General features: G+C 50.4%; 6 protein-coding genes across 6 annotated transcripts; 1 reads left to right on the top strand and 5 right to left on the bottom strand.

Moving 5' to 3' along the window:
• Window positions 1-269: 269 nt before the first annotated feature.
• On the top strand, window positions 270-2,023 carry N7443_005140 (cytochrome P450; the record flags this gene model as incomplete). The annotated part of the gene is made up of 5 exons (XM_056885196.1): window positions 270-462; window positions 521-876; window positions 939-1,541; window positions 1,605-1,739; window positions 1,805-2,023. The coding sequence occupies 5 exons, from the start codon at window positions 270-272 to the stop codon at window positions 2,021-2,023; spliced, it is 1,506 nt and encodes a 501-aa protein (XP_056743474.1).
• Window positions 2,024-3,375: 1,352 nt separating this feature from the next.
• Window positions 3,376-4,137, bottom strand: N7443_005139 (FAD-dependent oxidoreductase; the record flags this gene model as incomplete). Its single annotated transcript, XM_056885195.1, has 2 exons — window positions 3,376-3,703; window positions 3,851-4,137. 2 exons carry the CDS (start codon window positions 4,135-4,137, stop codon window positions 3,376-3,378), a joined length of 615 nt encoding a protein of 204 aa, XP_056743473.1.
• An 811-nt stretch (window positions 4,138-4,948) lies between these two features.
• Window positions 4,949-6,721, bottom strand: N7443_005138 (putative phosphatidylinositol-3,4,5-trisphosphate 3-phosphatase; the record flags this gene model as incomplete). Its single annotated transcript, XM_056885194.1, has 3 exons — window positions 4,949-6,507; window positions 6,573-6,657; window positions 6,719-6,721. The coding sequence occupies 3 exons, from the start codon at window positions 6,719-6,721 to the stop codon at window positions 4,949-4,951; spliced, it is 1,647 nt and encodes a 548-aa protein (XP_056743472.1).
• Window positions 6,722-7,202: 481 nt separating this feature from the next.
• On the bottom strand, window positions 7,203-7,616 carry N7443_005137 (uncharacterized protein; the record flags this gene model as incomplete). Its single annotated transcript, XM_056885193.1, has 1 exon — window positions 7,203-7,616. The coding sequence occupies one exon, from the start codon at window positions 7,614-7,616 to the stop codon at window positions 7,203-7,205; it is 414 nt and encodes a 137-aa protein (XP_056743471.1).
• Window positions 7,617-8,370: 754 nt separating this feature from the next.
• On the bottom strand, window positions 8,371-11,364 carry N7443_005136 (pentatricopeptide repeat protein; the record flags this gene model as incomplete). Its single annotated transcript, XM_056885192.1, has 6 exons — window positions 8,371-9,717; window positions 9,788-10,559; window positions 10,732-10,808; window positions 10,872-11,057; window positions 11,111-11,302; window positions 11,362-11,364. The coding sequence occupies 6 exons, from the start codon at window positions 11,362-11,364 to the stop codon at window positions 8,371-8,373; spliced, it is 2,577 nt and encodes an 858-aa protein (XP_056743470.1).
• A 505-nt stretch (window positions 11,365-11,869) lies between these two features.
• On the bottom strand, window positions 11,870-15,176 carry hat1 (histone acetyltransferase catalytic subunit HAT1; the record flags this gene model as incomplete). Its single annotated transcript, XM_056885191.1, has 5 exons — window positions 11,870-12,785; window positions 12,839-13,103; window positions 13,161-13,436; window positions 14,426-14,591; window positions 14,655-15,176. 5 exons carry the CDS (start codon window positions 15,174-15,176, stop codon window positions 11,870-11,872), a joined length of 2,145 nt encoding a protein of 714 aa, XP_056743469.1.
• Window positions 15,177-15,377: the final 201 nt, after the last annotated feature.

Genomic DNA, 15,377 nt, shown 5'->3' with positions numbered 1-15,377 from the left:
GTGAACGGGGAGGTTATTATTTTCATCTTTTCGGTAGAGTCGCCCCCCGGGGGAGGGAGGGGGGGGTAGAGAGAATGCGGAACAAATTGCGGAGAGCCGATGTCGATCATTTTGGAAATTGTTAGCCCCGTTCATAGCTCAAGGTGGGGGTGATGGGTACTGAGCCGAAATAGTGAGCCACTGGTGGGAATTGAACCCCCTTTGGCTGCATAAAGTGGCCTACCTATATGTCGCTGGAGGGTCGAGAACAACATATGAACTGATCAATCATGTCCATCCTTCTTCACCTTGCCGTGGCCCTGTTGGTTTACACAGTGACATGCACAATCTACCAAGTTCTATTTAGCCCTCTCCGCACTGTCCCAGGCCCTTTCTTTGCGCGGTGGACGCGACTCTGGGAGCTTTTTGAGGTGTGCCAGGGTCACTTCGAGAAGACAAACATCGAATTGCACAAGCGCTATGGTAAACTTCTAATATCCTATTGTCGTACCTTGGACCAGCTAAAATAACAAACTTACAGGCTCGATTGTTCGAATTTCTCCATATACCTACAGTATCAATGATCCAGGCGCTATCCGTCAAATCTATGGTGCCGGATCAGCCTTCACCAAGCATTCATTTTACTATGCCTTTGGAAATCCAGACAAAATTCATGCAGACTTGTTCTCAGAAATGGACAATGGGCGGCATGCAATCAAGCGGAGAAAGGTGGCCTCATTGTATTCAATGAGCTCGCTGGTAAACTATGAAGCCGCCATTGACGAGATCAACAGTGAACTGTGTGAGAAGATGAGCTTGTTTGCGACCATAGGAACACCTTTCCAATTCCCCGCGTGGATGCAGTTCTATGCCTTTGATGTTATCGGGAAAATCACAGTCAGCTATTCCACTATACTAATTTCTCTTTCACTCCTCAATCCAACTAACATTCTGCTTAGGTTGGAGAATCTTTCGGCTTCCTCCAAGCTGGATCAGACTGCAATGGCATCCTCGGTGCTATCCATGAAAGCATGGTATACGGCGGTCGGCTTGGAATCTTCGCTGAACTTCACTGGATAATGGCGAAAATTGCCAGGACCCTTCGAATCCCCATTCCATTTGACTTGGTGTCCAACTATATCACAGGCAAAATCAAGGCAAAGACAAGCACTCTTAGCTTGTCGGACAAGCCGGACACAGACTTTCTCTCCCAGCTCCTCATCCGATTCGATTCCGGTAAACTTAACTATGCGGATGTTTTCAATTCTATCGGGGCAAATATTGCTGCTGGCTCCGATACCACTGCCATCTCATTAAGCGCTATATTCTATCACCTCTTAAAAAATCCAGAAAAGCTCCAGAAGCTTGAAGATGAGATTGACACGGTCATGCTTGGGAGACCCACGAGTGATTCTGTCACCTATCGTGAGTCACAACAGATGATTTATCTCCAAGCGTGTATCAAAGAGGCTCTGCGGCTTCATCCGGCAACGGGATACCCTCTCTTACGCGTCGTTCCACGAGGAGGAGTGATGTTGGCTGGGAAGTTCTTTCCGCAGGGGGTAAGAAGACCTGGATTATTCCCAAACGTTCCAGCCGATTTCGAATGTTAACCTTCGCTTCAGACAGTGGTCGGGGTAAACCCCTGGGTTTCGCAACAGAGTGAAAAGATATTCGGACCAGATCCCGCTTCCTTTCAACCGGAACGGTGGTTAGAAGACAAAGACAGAGTTTCGATTATGGAAGCAAATTTTCTCTCGGTAAGCCTTTCCACTGCGAAGGGTCTCGTTGTGATTGACTAGACCAAGGCTAAAACAGACATCAGTTTGGAGCCGGTGCTCGAACATGCATTGGGAAAAATATCAGTCTTTTGGAAATGTCAAAGGTAATCCCTTGCCTTCTGAGTAAGTTCCACTTTCAGCTGGAGCAATCTGAACAGCCATGGGAAACCAGCACTACTTGGTTCGTCAAGCAAAAATTCCGATGCCAGGTAACCTTAAGGCAAACTAAGTCCAGTTCGAGGGCCAAAGAGACCCAGGGTTAGATTATGCAAATTGGTAATGAATCATCGTTCTCCTTTAGTATAAGTAGTGAACTGGAAATTATATCGGTCTTGCGAGCCCAAGATAATGTCAGCTATCTGCAAGATACCAACGAATCCGAAGGATGTCCACGCCCCTTATCATGACCATAACTTGATATAGACCGAAACTCAATCACAGTGATACGTAGGCATCACAGATAGAATATTACCGAAAGTAAGCAATTCTGTGGGGATGAGGTTGTATTTGCAGTAATTATTCGTCGACTAAGTATCTGGATTTCAATTTCTCGCCATGATTGTTGCGCCACTTGCGGCGCGTACAGGTTGTCCACGGCCTCGCGGGTGAGAAATGCCAAGTACACGGCGTATAAAATGTATAGCGAAACATTGGGTGCAAGGGCCTGTGGGGCCTACGTGCGGTTAATACTGTAGTTGCGTGGGTGTTTCCTGGGTGAGAGATTGGTGAGCGCCATTGGGCACCTCATAGACTAGTACTAGTCCCAAAGAGGAAACCAACCTCTGTTTTGAAAATACACCAGATTCGACGGATTTCAGGCATTCCAACGGCCAAGAAAGCTTTTGGGCCATTGAGGGTGTGTCGGCATGGATATCCCCCGGATACCGGGAAAACTTGTTTTGCCTTATGTTGTTTGCATGTCTATTCCTCCATAAATTGCCGACTCGGGGATTAGAGAATACCAGAGTTGTCAATACCACTGATTACGGTGACCGCTTGCAAAGACGGCTTAGGTTTACAGGAGACGCTCCCTCTCAGGAATATCATCGCTTTTACTCCTTCCATGAGCTTTTAGTGTAACAGATAACACAGTGTTTCGTTACCTCCCACCATACTTTCCAAAAATTCTTACCATTTCAGCTACACTAATTTTATGTTGTTAAAAGATGGAACCACCAACCCAGAAAGAGACACCGTCGCTACAACGGTTTTTCCCCATTTAGTTGGGTCAGTGTGTGTTGTGTGCTGGCAACCATCAAAAGTTGCATGGTCTGCATGACGATACTTGTAGTTGTGTAAGGTATCTAACCTCACTTGGCATCCTGTGAGGAAACCAAATGTTCCGTTGGTCGGGGCAACATGACTCCGAGCCATCTGCTAATATACCCGACGGTGCTGGCTCAATGGCTCAGCCTTCCGGCCCCAGGTATCCTGAACATAGCGTCAGGGTCGATCGTTTGTGTTGTCTTGTTTTATGGTAATATACATTGCAGACAAGAGAAAAATTTAATTTAAGATCAATCAGAAATGAGGGAGATGGGTCGGTTGAGTGTAGTAGATGAATTCTCGGAGAACCAAATGACGAAAGCTAGTCGAAGTTCTATATCTCTCCCCATTACCCTCGATTACTTGCGCTTATAGTCGCGCAAGTGCCTCCTTCATCCTCACGTAGGGCTCCACCGCCAAGATCGCTTGTGTCGCTTCTTTGGTCGATATTTTGGACTGCGAAACACGCGCGCTTTTCTGAATTGCCTGAGGCCCGTGGTCGTCGAATGCGGTCCCAGAGTCGCAGTCGGTCGGGGATAAAGTCACCGTCGGAAACATCCGCAAAAAGCGCATTAAGCCCTTCCACATCTTCGAGACATTGGTTGGCCCCCTGTCCTTGGTACGGAACCATCGAATGGGCGGCATCGCCGATCAATACGCCCCGGCCCTTAACATAACTGGGTAAGGGCTCTTGGTCGCGGACTTAGAAGAGCTCAACCTGAGACACGCGACTATTCCGATTTCTGTTGTTAGCTTCATAAAATTAAGTAGGCCATTTCACCCAACTAGGCACCAGGGCTGTTAGATCAGGCACAGAAATTTACCTAGAAAGCCGTCTCAGCCATCTCGGGAACCCCCGGATATTCTCCGCCAACTCCTCCACGTTCCCCTTTGCGTTCCAAGAGTACTCAAGACTAGTCAGATCTTTCAGGATCGTGTCGGGGACAGTACAGGAAACACTCATATACCAATGCATACGAAAGGGATACATAACAAGGTTGCGGTTACCTTCGTCACCTGCGGCAATAATGGCTATGAAATTGCCCTCGTTGTATTTGAACATAGCTGGCATATGGCCTTCTGCTGCTATTGAGCCCTTGAAAACCTCCATAGGGATCATAAAACGATATAAAGTGAGTCCGCAAGGCGGCCGGTTGTGGGTGTGATGGTGGAATAACCGCGGCACAAACTTTCGAATGAATACCGTCGTCACCTAAATGAGAGGCTACTCATCAACTCTAGATAACTTTGTGACTAGCCTCGTTGCATCTTCCATCCAGAAAGGCAGAGAGTGACGCTCAGGGCATTGAGGTGCTCTTGAATTGGCTCGCTGGCATGAAGCTTCACAATATGGCCTCTTTCAGCCGGCTCTTGACGTTCAAATCGAAACCGCGGGTTTTTACCCTAGGTGACATTTTCAACGAACGAGATGATACGGAATCACTAGGGCACTATCTCTTGTACTCGAGTCAGTTTCAGGCCGAGGGACGTCGATAGGGATGAAGAATAAGAGGATATGCACAAGATCGTGGATGCCTATGCAAAAGTCGTCGATAACGTTAATGCTTATTTATATCCTGACGACCTGAATCCGACTGCAGAATATATAAGATTCCTGATAAAAAAAGGCGCAGAGGTAAACTATAGAGTATATGTATAATTTTCGAGGTTAAGCCAAAGCCTCTAACTCCCACCAGAGGCGATAACGTACCCCTTAGCGAAGGCGGGGAACTCCTCCTGAATCATATCTAATCTCTAGCCTAGGACCCTCTCTAGATTCTTTGTTCGGGTGGTGTACTATCCTTTTCGATATAGTAGCATCTATACAACAGTTCCATGATTTAACGGTATTTCTTTGGTATCATTAATACAAATTTGCCCTAGATTGGACTCCCGAGTCAAGCGCCATAGAGAGTCAAGATCTATGTTGGCTTTCCTCCATCCTCAGGGCCACTTCTTGCATTTTTCTCAAAGTGGGATTTGACACCCTCCAGATCCTTATCTCCTTCCTGCCGCTTTCTCTCGTCCTCAGTTGTCGACCGAGTAGAGCGTGCCTCATCATCACTCTCAGCCAGGCTCACATCTTTGCTTTCATCAGTCTGCTTGCGCAGTCCCAACGACTTTTCAAGCTCATGTAACGACCCCGCGCCAACAGCTAGTAGTTTACTTCCTGTCGATGCATGCTTGGCTTGTTTGTGCTTAGCAGGTTTGTTCTCTTCCCCGAGTTCAGAATTACTATCTTGAGCGGCTGAATCCTGGATTGCATCTGCCTGTCGCCAATCTGCGGGATCACTTTCGGGGATAGGCTCGCCTGGTTTCGGTTCGTTAATTGGTTTGCCGGCTGTAACATTGGCTTCATCTTCTTTCTTCTGGGAATCGGATGGTGATAACGGGTACCGCCATACGACCTTGACACGCTCGAATGCGCGCGTGCCCTTCCTCGCACTACCTTTGAGACCATCCATTGCGTCCCATTCAATCTCGAAAATTCCCGAGTCGTGGTCTTTGCCGCCTTCGAAGTAGGCGTTGAACCAGACGTGCGCAACAGAGGTTACCATTGCGAATCCTGTGTATGCGGCTTTGCTGCGTCTCTCGAAGTCGATGTTCACGTCTGATCCTGGCACAATAAGGGGTTTGGCGGGGCGGAACATCACAGCAGATAGGTTGCGGGCTGGGGAGACGGTTGATCGGCGCGTCAGATCAGATACCGATGCAGATGGCGTTGTTGAATCTTCAGATTGAGCGGGCGACCATGTTGCAGACGATTGGACGGCCGAATGATCCAGCTTTTCTTTGCTGCTGTTGCCAAGTTTCTTGACTGGGCTTCCTTCAGCAACAACAGTCCGCTCGCTGCGGTGGAATAGATGGATTCCCTTGATCTTCTTGCCTTGCTCGGCAAAGCCTTGCACAGCAACCTTGACTCCCTCTCTCAACCCCCAGATATGCACCTCGAGGATCTCAACCGGTCGCTCCACATACTCTTTGCCCAGCTCATTCGTCCACCGATCAATATACCCAACGTACCGCATCTGACTAGGAATGCTAACCCCATTCCCAAATCCCACGCGCATCCTCCTCTCGGTAAACCGGTTCAGCGCATCCTCTTTCTTCCACCCCTCCTGACTAATGAGATATCCCGTCGCCACGGTCCCACTCCGCCCCTTCCCAGCCTTGCAATGCACAACAGCAACCCGCTCACCAGGCTCGTCACCTTCCTTCTCATCCAGCCTATGTAACCAGTTCCGCATGCTTCCCATAATATTGGGAATCAGCGCAAACGGCGGCGGATGGTGATCCGGCCACGGGAAATGGTGAATCCGATCATACACCTCCTCGTCAGGGTAGCCGGTGCCTTCGGCGCGGAACTCCCAGATACACCAATTCTTGCCATGTTTTGAGTCGAGGAAGGAGACTAGCGAGTCGAGTGGGTTGCGGTATGCGCGCTGCGGATAGGTTCCGGAGGGTCCTGAGGTTGCGATGACTGCACGTGGTCAGTCTGGGTCTGGATCTGGGTCTGGGTCTGGGTCTGGGTTAGGGGGTATATACCGTTGTTGGTCACGTAGCATAGATCTAGACCAGCTTCCGGGTGCTGCAGTCGCGGACCAGCGACGATCTGGCGGAGAATTGAAGACTGCGGAGTAAGGGTCCGGGGGTCAGCGGGGACCAGCCACGGGGGCTGGGGAAGGAGGTACCATTCTGTTGCGAGGGGATGTAGCTCGCGGGACGGGGAATTCAGCACATGTGTGGCTTTGTTTCGAATATTTGAGAGCTTCCAAGGTTGGAGCTCTGGAGTTGGGCAAGTTGATGGGTTTAAGTTAATTAACTTGTTTATCGGAGCCGCGATTGAGGCGCAGCCGATGATGTCACTACTACACCTTAAGTCAAGTATAGGTTGAAGCATGGGTACGAAACAAATCAATTGTGGTGGAAAGGGAAGTGATATTGTACAGACTAAATACGTCTATGTGCAGTGGATAACTTTTCCAGTCCTCCAAGGAGCGAAAAGTGTCGTAGACAAAGAATCACCCGGAACGCCGTCGCCGTCGTTAAAAAGGGACCTGCAGGCACGCGCCGCAGAGTCAGGGAATTAAAAACGCCGGTTACCAAAAGAAGCCATCCAGTCTAGACCCCGGAGTCATTATTTCACAAGAAAAGAGGAAAGAAGAGTCGGTATGCTTAGGCGACCCCGTAGAGAGACTTGGGCACGATCGTGAAGGACTTGGCGGTCTCAGTGACATTGACGCTGCCGGACTGCCAGTAGTCGGATTGGGAGTTGTACTGGGGCTCGGGGATCGACCATTTGTGCTGAACAGCAACGTTCCAGATGGGGTTAACGACGGGCTTGACCCTGGCGGTGATGTTCTTCAGGTCGCAGACGGTCGCATTGGGCGAGATACCCTCGCAGTGGGTGCTGAAAGCAGGAGTGTTATCAGTCTTGGCTCCGGTGATGTTGAACTCGTAGATACAGCCTCCGGGCGAGCATTCAACGTTCCAGCCAGTTGCTGTCCAGTTGGCGGGCTTCTCGAGGGCAGCCGCGTTGGCAAGGCCCAAGGCGGAGAGGGCGAGAGGGAGGAGAGTGGTGAGTTGCATTATGCAGTGAAGTGAAAAGGAAGTGATGCAATTATAGAATTGACAAGAGTGGGAGGTGTGTAGAACGTAGAATGTAGAATGTAGGGTGTAGGATGTAGGAACAGTCGGAAGTCCAGAGGCTATATAGTCAAGAGGGGGCAGGGACAGGGACGGAGACAGGGTTCAGCATTGAACGGTAACGGCTGACGACCTCTGCTTGGCAAACCCAGCAACTCGCTGGTCCACTTTTTCCCCTTGTCGATCCGCCTCCATTTTCAGGCAGTTTCTACCCTCATGCTCGAACGGTTTTCAGGTTAATTATCAAGGCACGGCCTGAAATTCCTCGGTTTCACTATCTGACAGGTTCGAAGCAAGTTAACTTCCCTAGTCGCGTTTCAGGACGCCCGGTCTATTCTTAGGCGGTGGAGCATCACCTCGCAGTGGTTCCGAGTGGATGAATCCATTCCGTGGGTGAGGGGGAAAGAGGAACCAGGAGACGGGGAATTGTGATAAGGATTTTTCTATGGTTCATCGGCTAAAGGGTTTTTCGTTTCTTTGTACAGGACTATGGTACACTATGATACACTCAATTATGCGGCGAGGCACTGATTGTCGCACGACTGTCTGCACGGCAGACTACCGAAGCCTGAGAAATCGGCGGGTCGTACACGATGGCGATGTCTCCTGCAGGATCTCTGTGTTTTGAAACACGATGGACCCTCAGGGGTTTCTTCGGTTCTATTGCCCCGACCGAATCTTGGTTGGAGCCGTTCACCTAGTACCACTCATCTTGCGCATCGGTCGGGCGGTTTTCTTGGTTTTCATTCCGTTCCATGGCCGCCCGGGCTCTCTTTCTTCGTCGTCGATCCCGGTTATACGCAATTCGCGCTTCGTGCACGAGCTTAGTGCGCCCAAAGCCGCGGGGTCCAGCCTCACCCGTAGCGTCCCCACTGGGCGTTCCGTCACTGGTGGCGATCTTGATGCTCTCTTGGAGCTTCGGATGGTACTGCAACCGCATCGCGTACTCGTCCACCGACCGCGCACAGAGTTTTCGAATCTCTTTCTGTGTCTCCCGGGTGACCGACCCCTCTCTTTTAATTAAATCTTCGAAGTACATGCTCGCGGAGAGGTAGTTGCCCGCGTCCAGACACATCAGGATGATGCTCTCGAAAGTGGTGCCGTTGGGAATGACGTTGAAGGAAGCCATTTCTTTCACCAAAAACATCCCTGCGGCTCGGTTCCCTGCCGTTCGACACATCATGATAAACGAGTTGTACACATCGACATTTGCCCCTTCGGGGCACAGGGTATAGAGTTCTTTGTAGAACCCGATGGCATCCTCCACCACAGAGGGATCGTTACGGACATAGTGATGACACAGATCGGCAATGACCTGGACACTGGCCAGGGGAATGTCGCGTCTTTCATTCTTCAGACGCTTGAGGATCTGCCACGCCTCGCGATGGTCGGTTTTATGTTTGATCATGTAGTCAAGCATTGGCCGCGTTGCGACCTGATTGGGACTTGTTCCCTCCTGTTGCATCGCGCAAAGCACATCAAAGGCAGTAGGCAAGTCGCCTGCACTCAGCTTAGACATGATAAGCGTCGCATAATCTTCCTGGCCGGGCGTCATTCCTTTGTTGTCCATCAAGCGGAACACGGAATTGGCTAGTTCGGTATCCTCGGCGAGTTCAGCCACCGTTAGTACCTTGCTACAAACATCCTTTGAAGGTTGCAAATAGTCGAGTTCAACCATACGCTTCCACACGTAAGAAGTCGCCAGATAATGTCCCGCCGTACTGGCTGTTCCCAATACGTGCTTCCAAAGCGCTGTGGTCATGTCATGGCCCTGCTCCACTCGAGCTCGCATCAGGCGGTACACCTCGTCAAACTCTTCGACATCACATAGGTGGTAGATCAGCGAGCTGTGTAGCCAATTTTCAACCGGAATTTCCTTCCGCTCCATCAATGCAAGCTGATCAAGTGCCAGTTCGAACTGATGGTCGCGAAGTAGTCCTACGACCACAAAGTGCCATCCAGCAGGGCTCAGAGTAAGCCACCGGTCTCGAAGCTTTTGAAGGACTTCTTGGCGGAGGATGTAGTCCGGGTGCACAGCAAAGGCCTACGTGTTGAAATTAAAATTAGTAAAGCTCATATCACGAAGGATCTGTCTTCCACGAGCAATAACGTACCTGCAAAGCGGCGTGTAGGGTACCAGAGTCCGCAGCAATGTCATTGTCTTCCATCTCTTGTAAAAGATGGTGGACAGAGTTCACATTTCCAAGAGTGTTATCGGTATTCGCCTGTATCATGGCCTTGTAGTGGCGAGCTCTCGGTTCGACGTGACGATCGCGAATCAAAGATCTCAACACCTCTATCGTTCCAACGAATCCGGGATTCTCCTCTCCCTGCAGGATGGCCTCTAGATCGGATTGTGATTTTTTCCATAGTTGCCCATATTCTTTCCTTAACGGGCGGGATCGTTGTTTCGGTTTGGGGGGGTCGTTGGATGATATTCCAGGGTCCGAGCGCGGGGACGAATCATCTTCGTAGCTCTCTGTCACCGAATTGCCTTCATCCGTAAAATATGGTTTGTTTAACTCGTCAATGCTCACTGTCGTGATGTCGTGGTGTATATTGGATGGTAGTCGGGGGTTTGGGCACTGTGTCGAAGCATCTCGTGGATTTTCTGACACTGGCGTAGAATTGCCAATATGTTTTTCTTCGGATGGTCTTGCATGACTGCTGTAGTGCCGTCTAGGCGTCAAAGTCGGTGTGGGCGTCGGCGCGGAGAGGCGAATAGTTGGCGGCGAGCGTGCTTTAGAATATCTCTGTCTTGGCCTTAATAAAGGCGCGGAGCGACGAAGTGTCGGCTGTGAAAAAGAGGGACATAAGGAATACCACAGTCCGTCAAGGACCAACGCCTGCCGCGACATGTCGAGTTGCTTGAGCTTCGACGGAGCTCTGCGTCGCCGAATTCCCGTCACCCATGATAGTCACGTGACATATATCGCAGATTCTCCTGCCCTTCAACAATTGACATCTACAAGCAAAGAACAGAGTATTTCTGGGATTTAAAGTGTAGTATTTGTAGATCGCCGTTCGACCCAGTGACCCAGTTCCCACTGAAAAATACAGAGCCAGATACGCCACGGCCATGCTCGACCAAACTGTCCAACCGGATCCCCCCCCGAGAGCGACCTCACACACAGTCTGTTCCAGGGTATCTCGTTATCACATCCTTCCAGCCATGCAATGCTTGTCTGTCGATCATACGCCACCAGGACCGCCAGGACCACCGCGCCCACCACCACCACGACCACGCCCTCCGCGACCACGACCACCGCCACGGCCTCGCTCGCGCCCGCCGTCTCTGTGACCACCGCGTCGGCCCTGTGGTTGATTTGCTTGCTGCTCCTTAACTATGTCGATGATTTCTTCGGGGACTCGGAGGTATTTGATCTAGTGGGGTAGTCAACATGGTGAACCGAGTGTTCGGCGCATAGCTTACGTACGTTGTTGCCACGGATGTAGACTTCAGGAAGGCGGAAGAACTTGTCACCCTCAGGACTTGTCTGCACGACTTCGCGCAGAATAAGGTTCATCCAGTTGTCGCAGGTCACAAGGTGACCGTTCAGGGTCTCGCCGTTCTTAAGCTCCACCAGCATGGGGTGGCCCTGCGCGGCCGTAAGGAGGCCAAGAGGCAACTGTCAGGTTTGTTAGCGCATGGCCTTGAAGGTTTTTTGACGGTGTGCCACGCGCTTACCATGGTGAAATGCGGTTGATAGGATGTAGATGTCGCGGAAGTGGGAGGCTGGTTGAGTGTGTGCGAGGGGTAATCTATACGGGCAGATCCCAATCCCTTAGTTCGTGGATCACGGGATGAAAGAGAAAATGGAATAAAAGACCAATATGAAGGCTGTAGTTTATTGGAAAGTTGTTGAGAGTAACAATGGGTGCAAGTGAGCTCCGCGTCCGCTGTGACGGAGCCTGAAGCCGGAAAAAATGATCTGCCGAAATGCGGCAACGCTCTGGACTTGGTATACTCTCGACGGACATACTCTCAAATGCTTTCAATACATTACTGCTAGGGCAGATGTTATGTTTTGCAGATTTATGTGACGGGATTTAGTTGCGGGCATGAAGCCTTAATTCGTAGCATCACTTGCTATTCCATTGGCCGTAAAACCGTACCATTTCCTTTTCACCAGAGCGGTTGTGTTAGATTACATAGTAGAACAGAAACACGCGCATTAATGGAGCGTGTGATAGCCTTAGACCTTCGGCCGCTTGGATGATGAGGCCTCTTCCTCTTCTTCTTCGTCCTCATCATCCTCGACAGTAAGCTTGCGCTTGTCGCGACGACTCAAAGTCAAAGGAGCCTCGTCCTCTGGCTCAGGCAAGCGACCCTCGAGCGCCTCCAGGGTGATCTCATAGCCTTCCTCCACGTTCTGCACAGTGTCGTCCAGCTTTTCGACCCGATCCATTAGTTCTAGCTCGTTCAGCAACTCCTTGTGCTTCTTATACAGGCGCTGTTTAGTGAGCATGCGCCACCAGTAGTATCGGCGATCATTCTCGTGCTCTGCTTTATACTTCTTGATCAAAAGCCTTGCGAGGTTTGTACCTCCCGCGATGCGGTGGCTCTTGGGAATGGTGCCCAGGAGATACATCTCCAAGACATGGGCGAACTGTGTGGCCTCGATCTTGAAGGAGGTGCGAATGTCCATAAGAAGCTTAGTAGGAATCAAAGCGCCCGTGGGAACGGAGCGAGGGCGCTTCTTCTGAGAATAAGCCCCAAGAGGATCGGGGTTGAGGCCCACATTGTGTTTGAGGAACTCGGGGCGCAAGAGACAGTAATCGGCTGTGTCTCGAAGAGCATCGAAGCTCTCATTGGGATCTTCAACTGTCAACTCCACGATGGTCGGGTCGGCGATGCATGAAGCATGGATTGTTGTATAGAGGTGAGTACCGTGGCCCGAGCGGTGATGTGAGGGAAGAATAAGGAATTGTGCAATGCGAAGGCGAGACGGAAGCTCAGAAACCTTGACTTCGGGAAGAGGGAACACATCGTCTTTAACGGCGGGAGTCTCATTGCGGTCTCTCAGGTACATCCAGTACCGATAGGCTGTGGCGTATCCGACAATTGAATAGGACGATGCGGTCGGCGTCGGAGGTTCAACCTTCTCGTATCTGTAGATTATTAGCAACCAAGTAGACCAGGAATAACAAGGGCCGAAGATTACATAAAGAAGACCGTCCAGCGCTCAAGAGACCACTCAGGATCATCCGTCGCCAGAGGAGTTCCGGCTTCGATGAAAAGCGAAACAAGGACCTGCATACGGTCCAGCAAGAGACGCACTTTCGGATCCGCAAGTGATCCAGCCCAGATCTCGTATCTCCTCTCCTCGACTTCGTAATTAAAGACTAGCTTGCCCGGTGGTGTAAAGTCTATTGCGCTTGGGTCGTCCTGGACTGCCTTCTCATAATCGGGAAGGTTGGCGAATGCCTCTATAGAGCCCAAATATCAGCTCGTATTCCGCGCTCTACACACGGAAAATAATTTACCTTCGGGAACAAAATCCTTCAAGGCCCCTAGAAGATCCATCGGAGCAGTATCACCAACCGCCTTGAATCGATCGTCGTAAGAAATGTGCACATGGGGACGGAGATCATGGGCGGCAAAGCGTAACCGGATGATCAACCCTTTGTAGCCGAAGATTTGTTCATCGTCGCCAAAGATTGGATAGGTAAATTGAGGGTGGAACGTTGACAGCGTCTTAGGTTTCGCATTGCCTGGCTGCACGACTGTTATGTGGAGCGCATCGTTGGCGTCGCACGACCCTAGAAAGTAGGAAGTTAGTAATGATCACTTCAATTCGGATGGTGAGATCGCCTTACAGCCGTCTTCGCTAGCCATTCTGGATATGTGTGGGCAGGTCTGGAGTGATTGCGAGAAGGAAGATTAAGGAAGTCGCGTCTGACCGCGTCGGAGCTCAGTATTACTTAATCTGGCTTAGCGGCACTCTCCACTCTATGAAGATGCCAGATCTGATACCGATGTGATGATCGTGCTAAAATTGAAGATGTAGTTGTTCCTCTTATTGTTCATTGAAAAATTATTTGCTGCTGCTTTTTTTCTCGAGATAGCTTCAATCGAGGTATAATCTCCAGGGCACGCTGGATGCCCATTGTACTTCCGATCTTTTGCAGCCTTTGAATTACCCATTCGTGTACTTCATCCGGAGATCCCCCTGCCCCTCCCGCAATGGCTAACGGAAACATTAACATAAACACACCATTCAGTGGAGGCATACCTATGGTGCCTCCACCTGATACACCACAGCCGTGGGCACCCATTTGGCTCGCAGCGCCAGCGCAAATATAAGTCCCCATCCGAGCTATGGTGTCAAATGCTAGCTGGCGCTGTCCAAGGTCTTCGGGGGTTATCACTGCGAGCCTTGATATGTGCAATAAGATCATCTCGTTGACCATCAATCTTGCCCAGAAGTAATGATTGAGATCTCTGGGTGCCCATGTATCATCATAAACCATATACTTTCCGTTAAATGTACTTTGGGTATCACTAGACTCATTGATCCCAAAGGCCCACTTTTGTGGAAGGATGTTCGCCCACTGATCTAACTCCGACTCGAAAGACAGAGTTAAACTTATTGCAGTTCTTGGGTCAATGTTCGGGTTTGATCGCATGGAATAGTGCACTCTCATAAAACGGATCATGATGTCGATCAGACGGATAGCGGGTTGCATCTCGGGTCCAAATTTCGACATGATATCAGGGCTCCATTCAAGTAGGTCAGGAGTGCTTTTACCTTCGGCGATGAAGTATTTCACCACGGAGACATAGTAATATTGTAGTTGCGGCCGAGGCCGGAAGACCTTTAAGGTCTGATTGAATGCGAGCTGTTTTAGGAGTGCTGCAGCACCATCAACATGGACCGTCCACGAGTCAGGTTGCTTAGTAGTGCAACTGACCATCTTAACAGGAATCAGTTAGCTCGAACCTAGAGTGGGGAAACGGCAATTGCAGCTCGGACGTACCTCGTACAAACTTAGCATGACAATCAGCTTGAATGTTTCATCCGGATTGGCTTGCTGGGGGTTATCCACCGCCACACGGACGCTGCCAATGGCCACCGCATACTTCTCCTTCGCCACGAGACGTATGGCTCGGTCTCGCGTAACATTGGACTTGGCGGCCAGACCGACCGAGATGGCTGCATCTCGGACGGGTGGATGCAGTAACATTGCCTCTAACCAAGGGGAAATCTTTAATTCAGGTGGGGCAGTTTCTAGCATCGAAATTGCTGTTACAAATCGATGGAAGAAGAAGTTCAACCCTTGCTCGTCGACGGTGGACGAGACGGCAACTGGGATTGTGGGTATGAACACCGCTTTGGGCTTCGGTTTCTTTTCCAGCACTACAAGATTTGTTTCAGAAGATTCAGAGTGTTCCGGGCTAGAGGAAGATCTCTCGGAGTCCAAAAATCTGCGCCGAGCCTCCGATTTAGATTTCGCGGTTGCAGAGCGTCGGGCTGTTTTATCATTCTCGTCACGGAACATAAGGGACGGAACATCTCGATAGCCACCGCATGGTTTCCCCGCTCTCTTGCACTGCGAGCAAACCGGTTCGATGCGGTCACACTACCAAAGGTTAGGGGAGATATCGGGGGAGATACCCAGATTACTTGCCTTGATCCGCCGCTCGCGACAACTCTGGCAGCTCTTGCTGGGACGACCGTAAAATGGCATTGTTGCTTTGAC

Source organism: Penicillium atrosanguineum (assembly GCF_028827265.1).
Source record: "Penicillium atrosanguineum strain IBT 20685 chromosome Unknown utg000003l_segment0_segment0, whole genome shotgun sequence".
In the NCBI taxonomy this organism is placed as follows: domain Eukaryota; kingdom Fungi; phylum Ascomycota; class Eurotiomycetes; order Eurotiales; family Aspergillaceae; genus Penicillium; species Penicillium atrosanguineum.
This window is presented reverse-complemented; position numbering and strand designations above follow the sequence as displayed.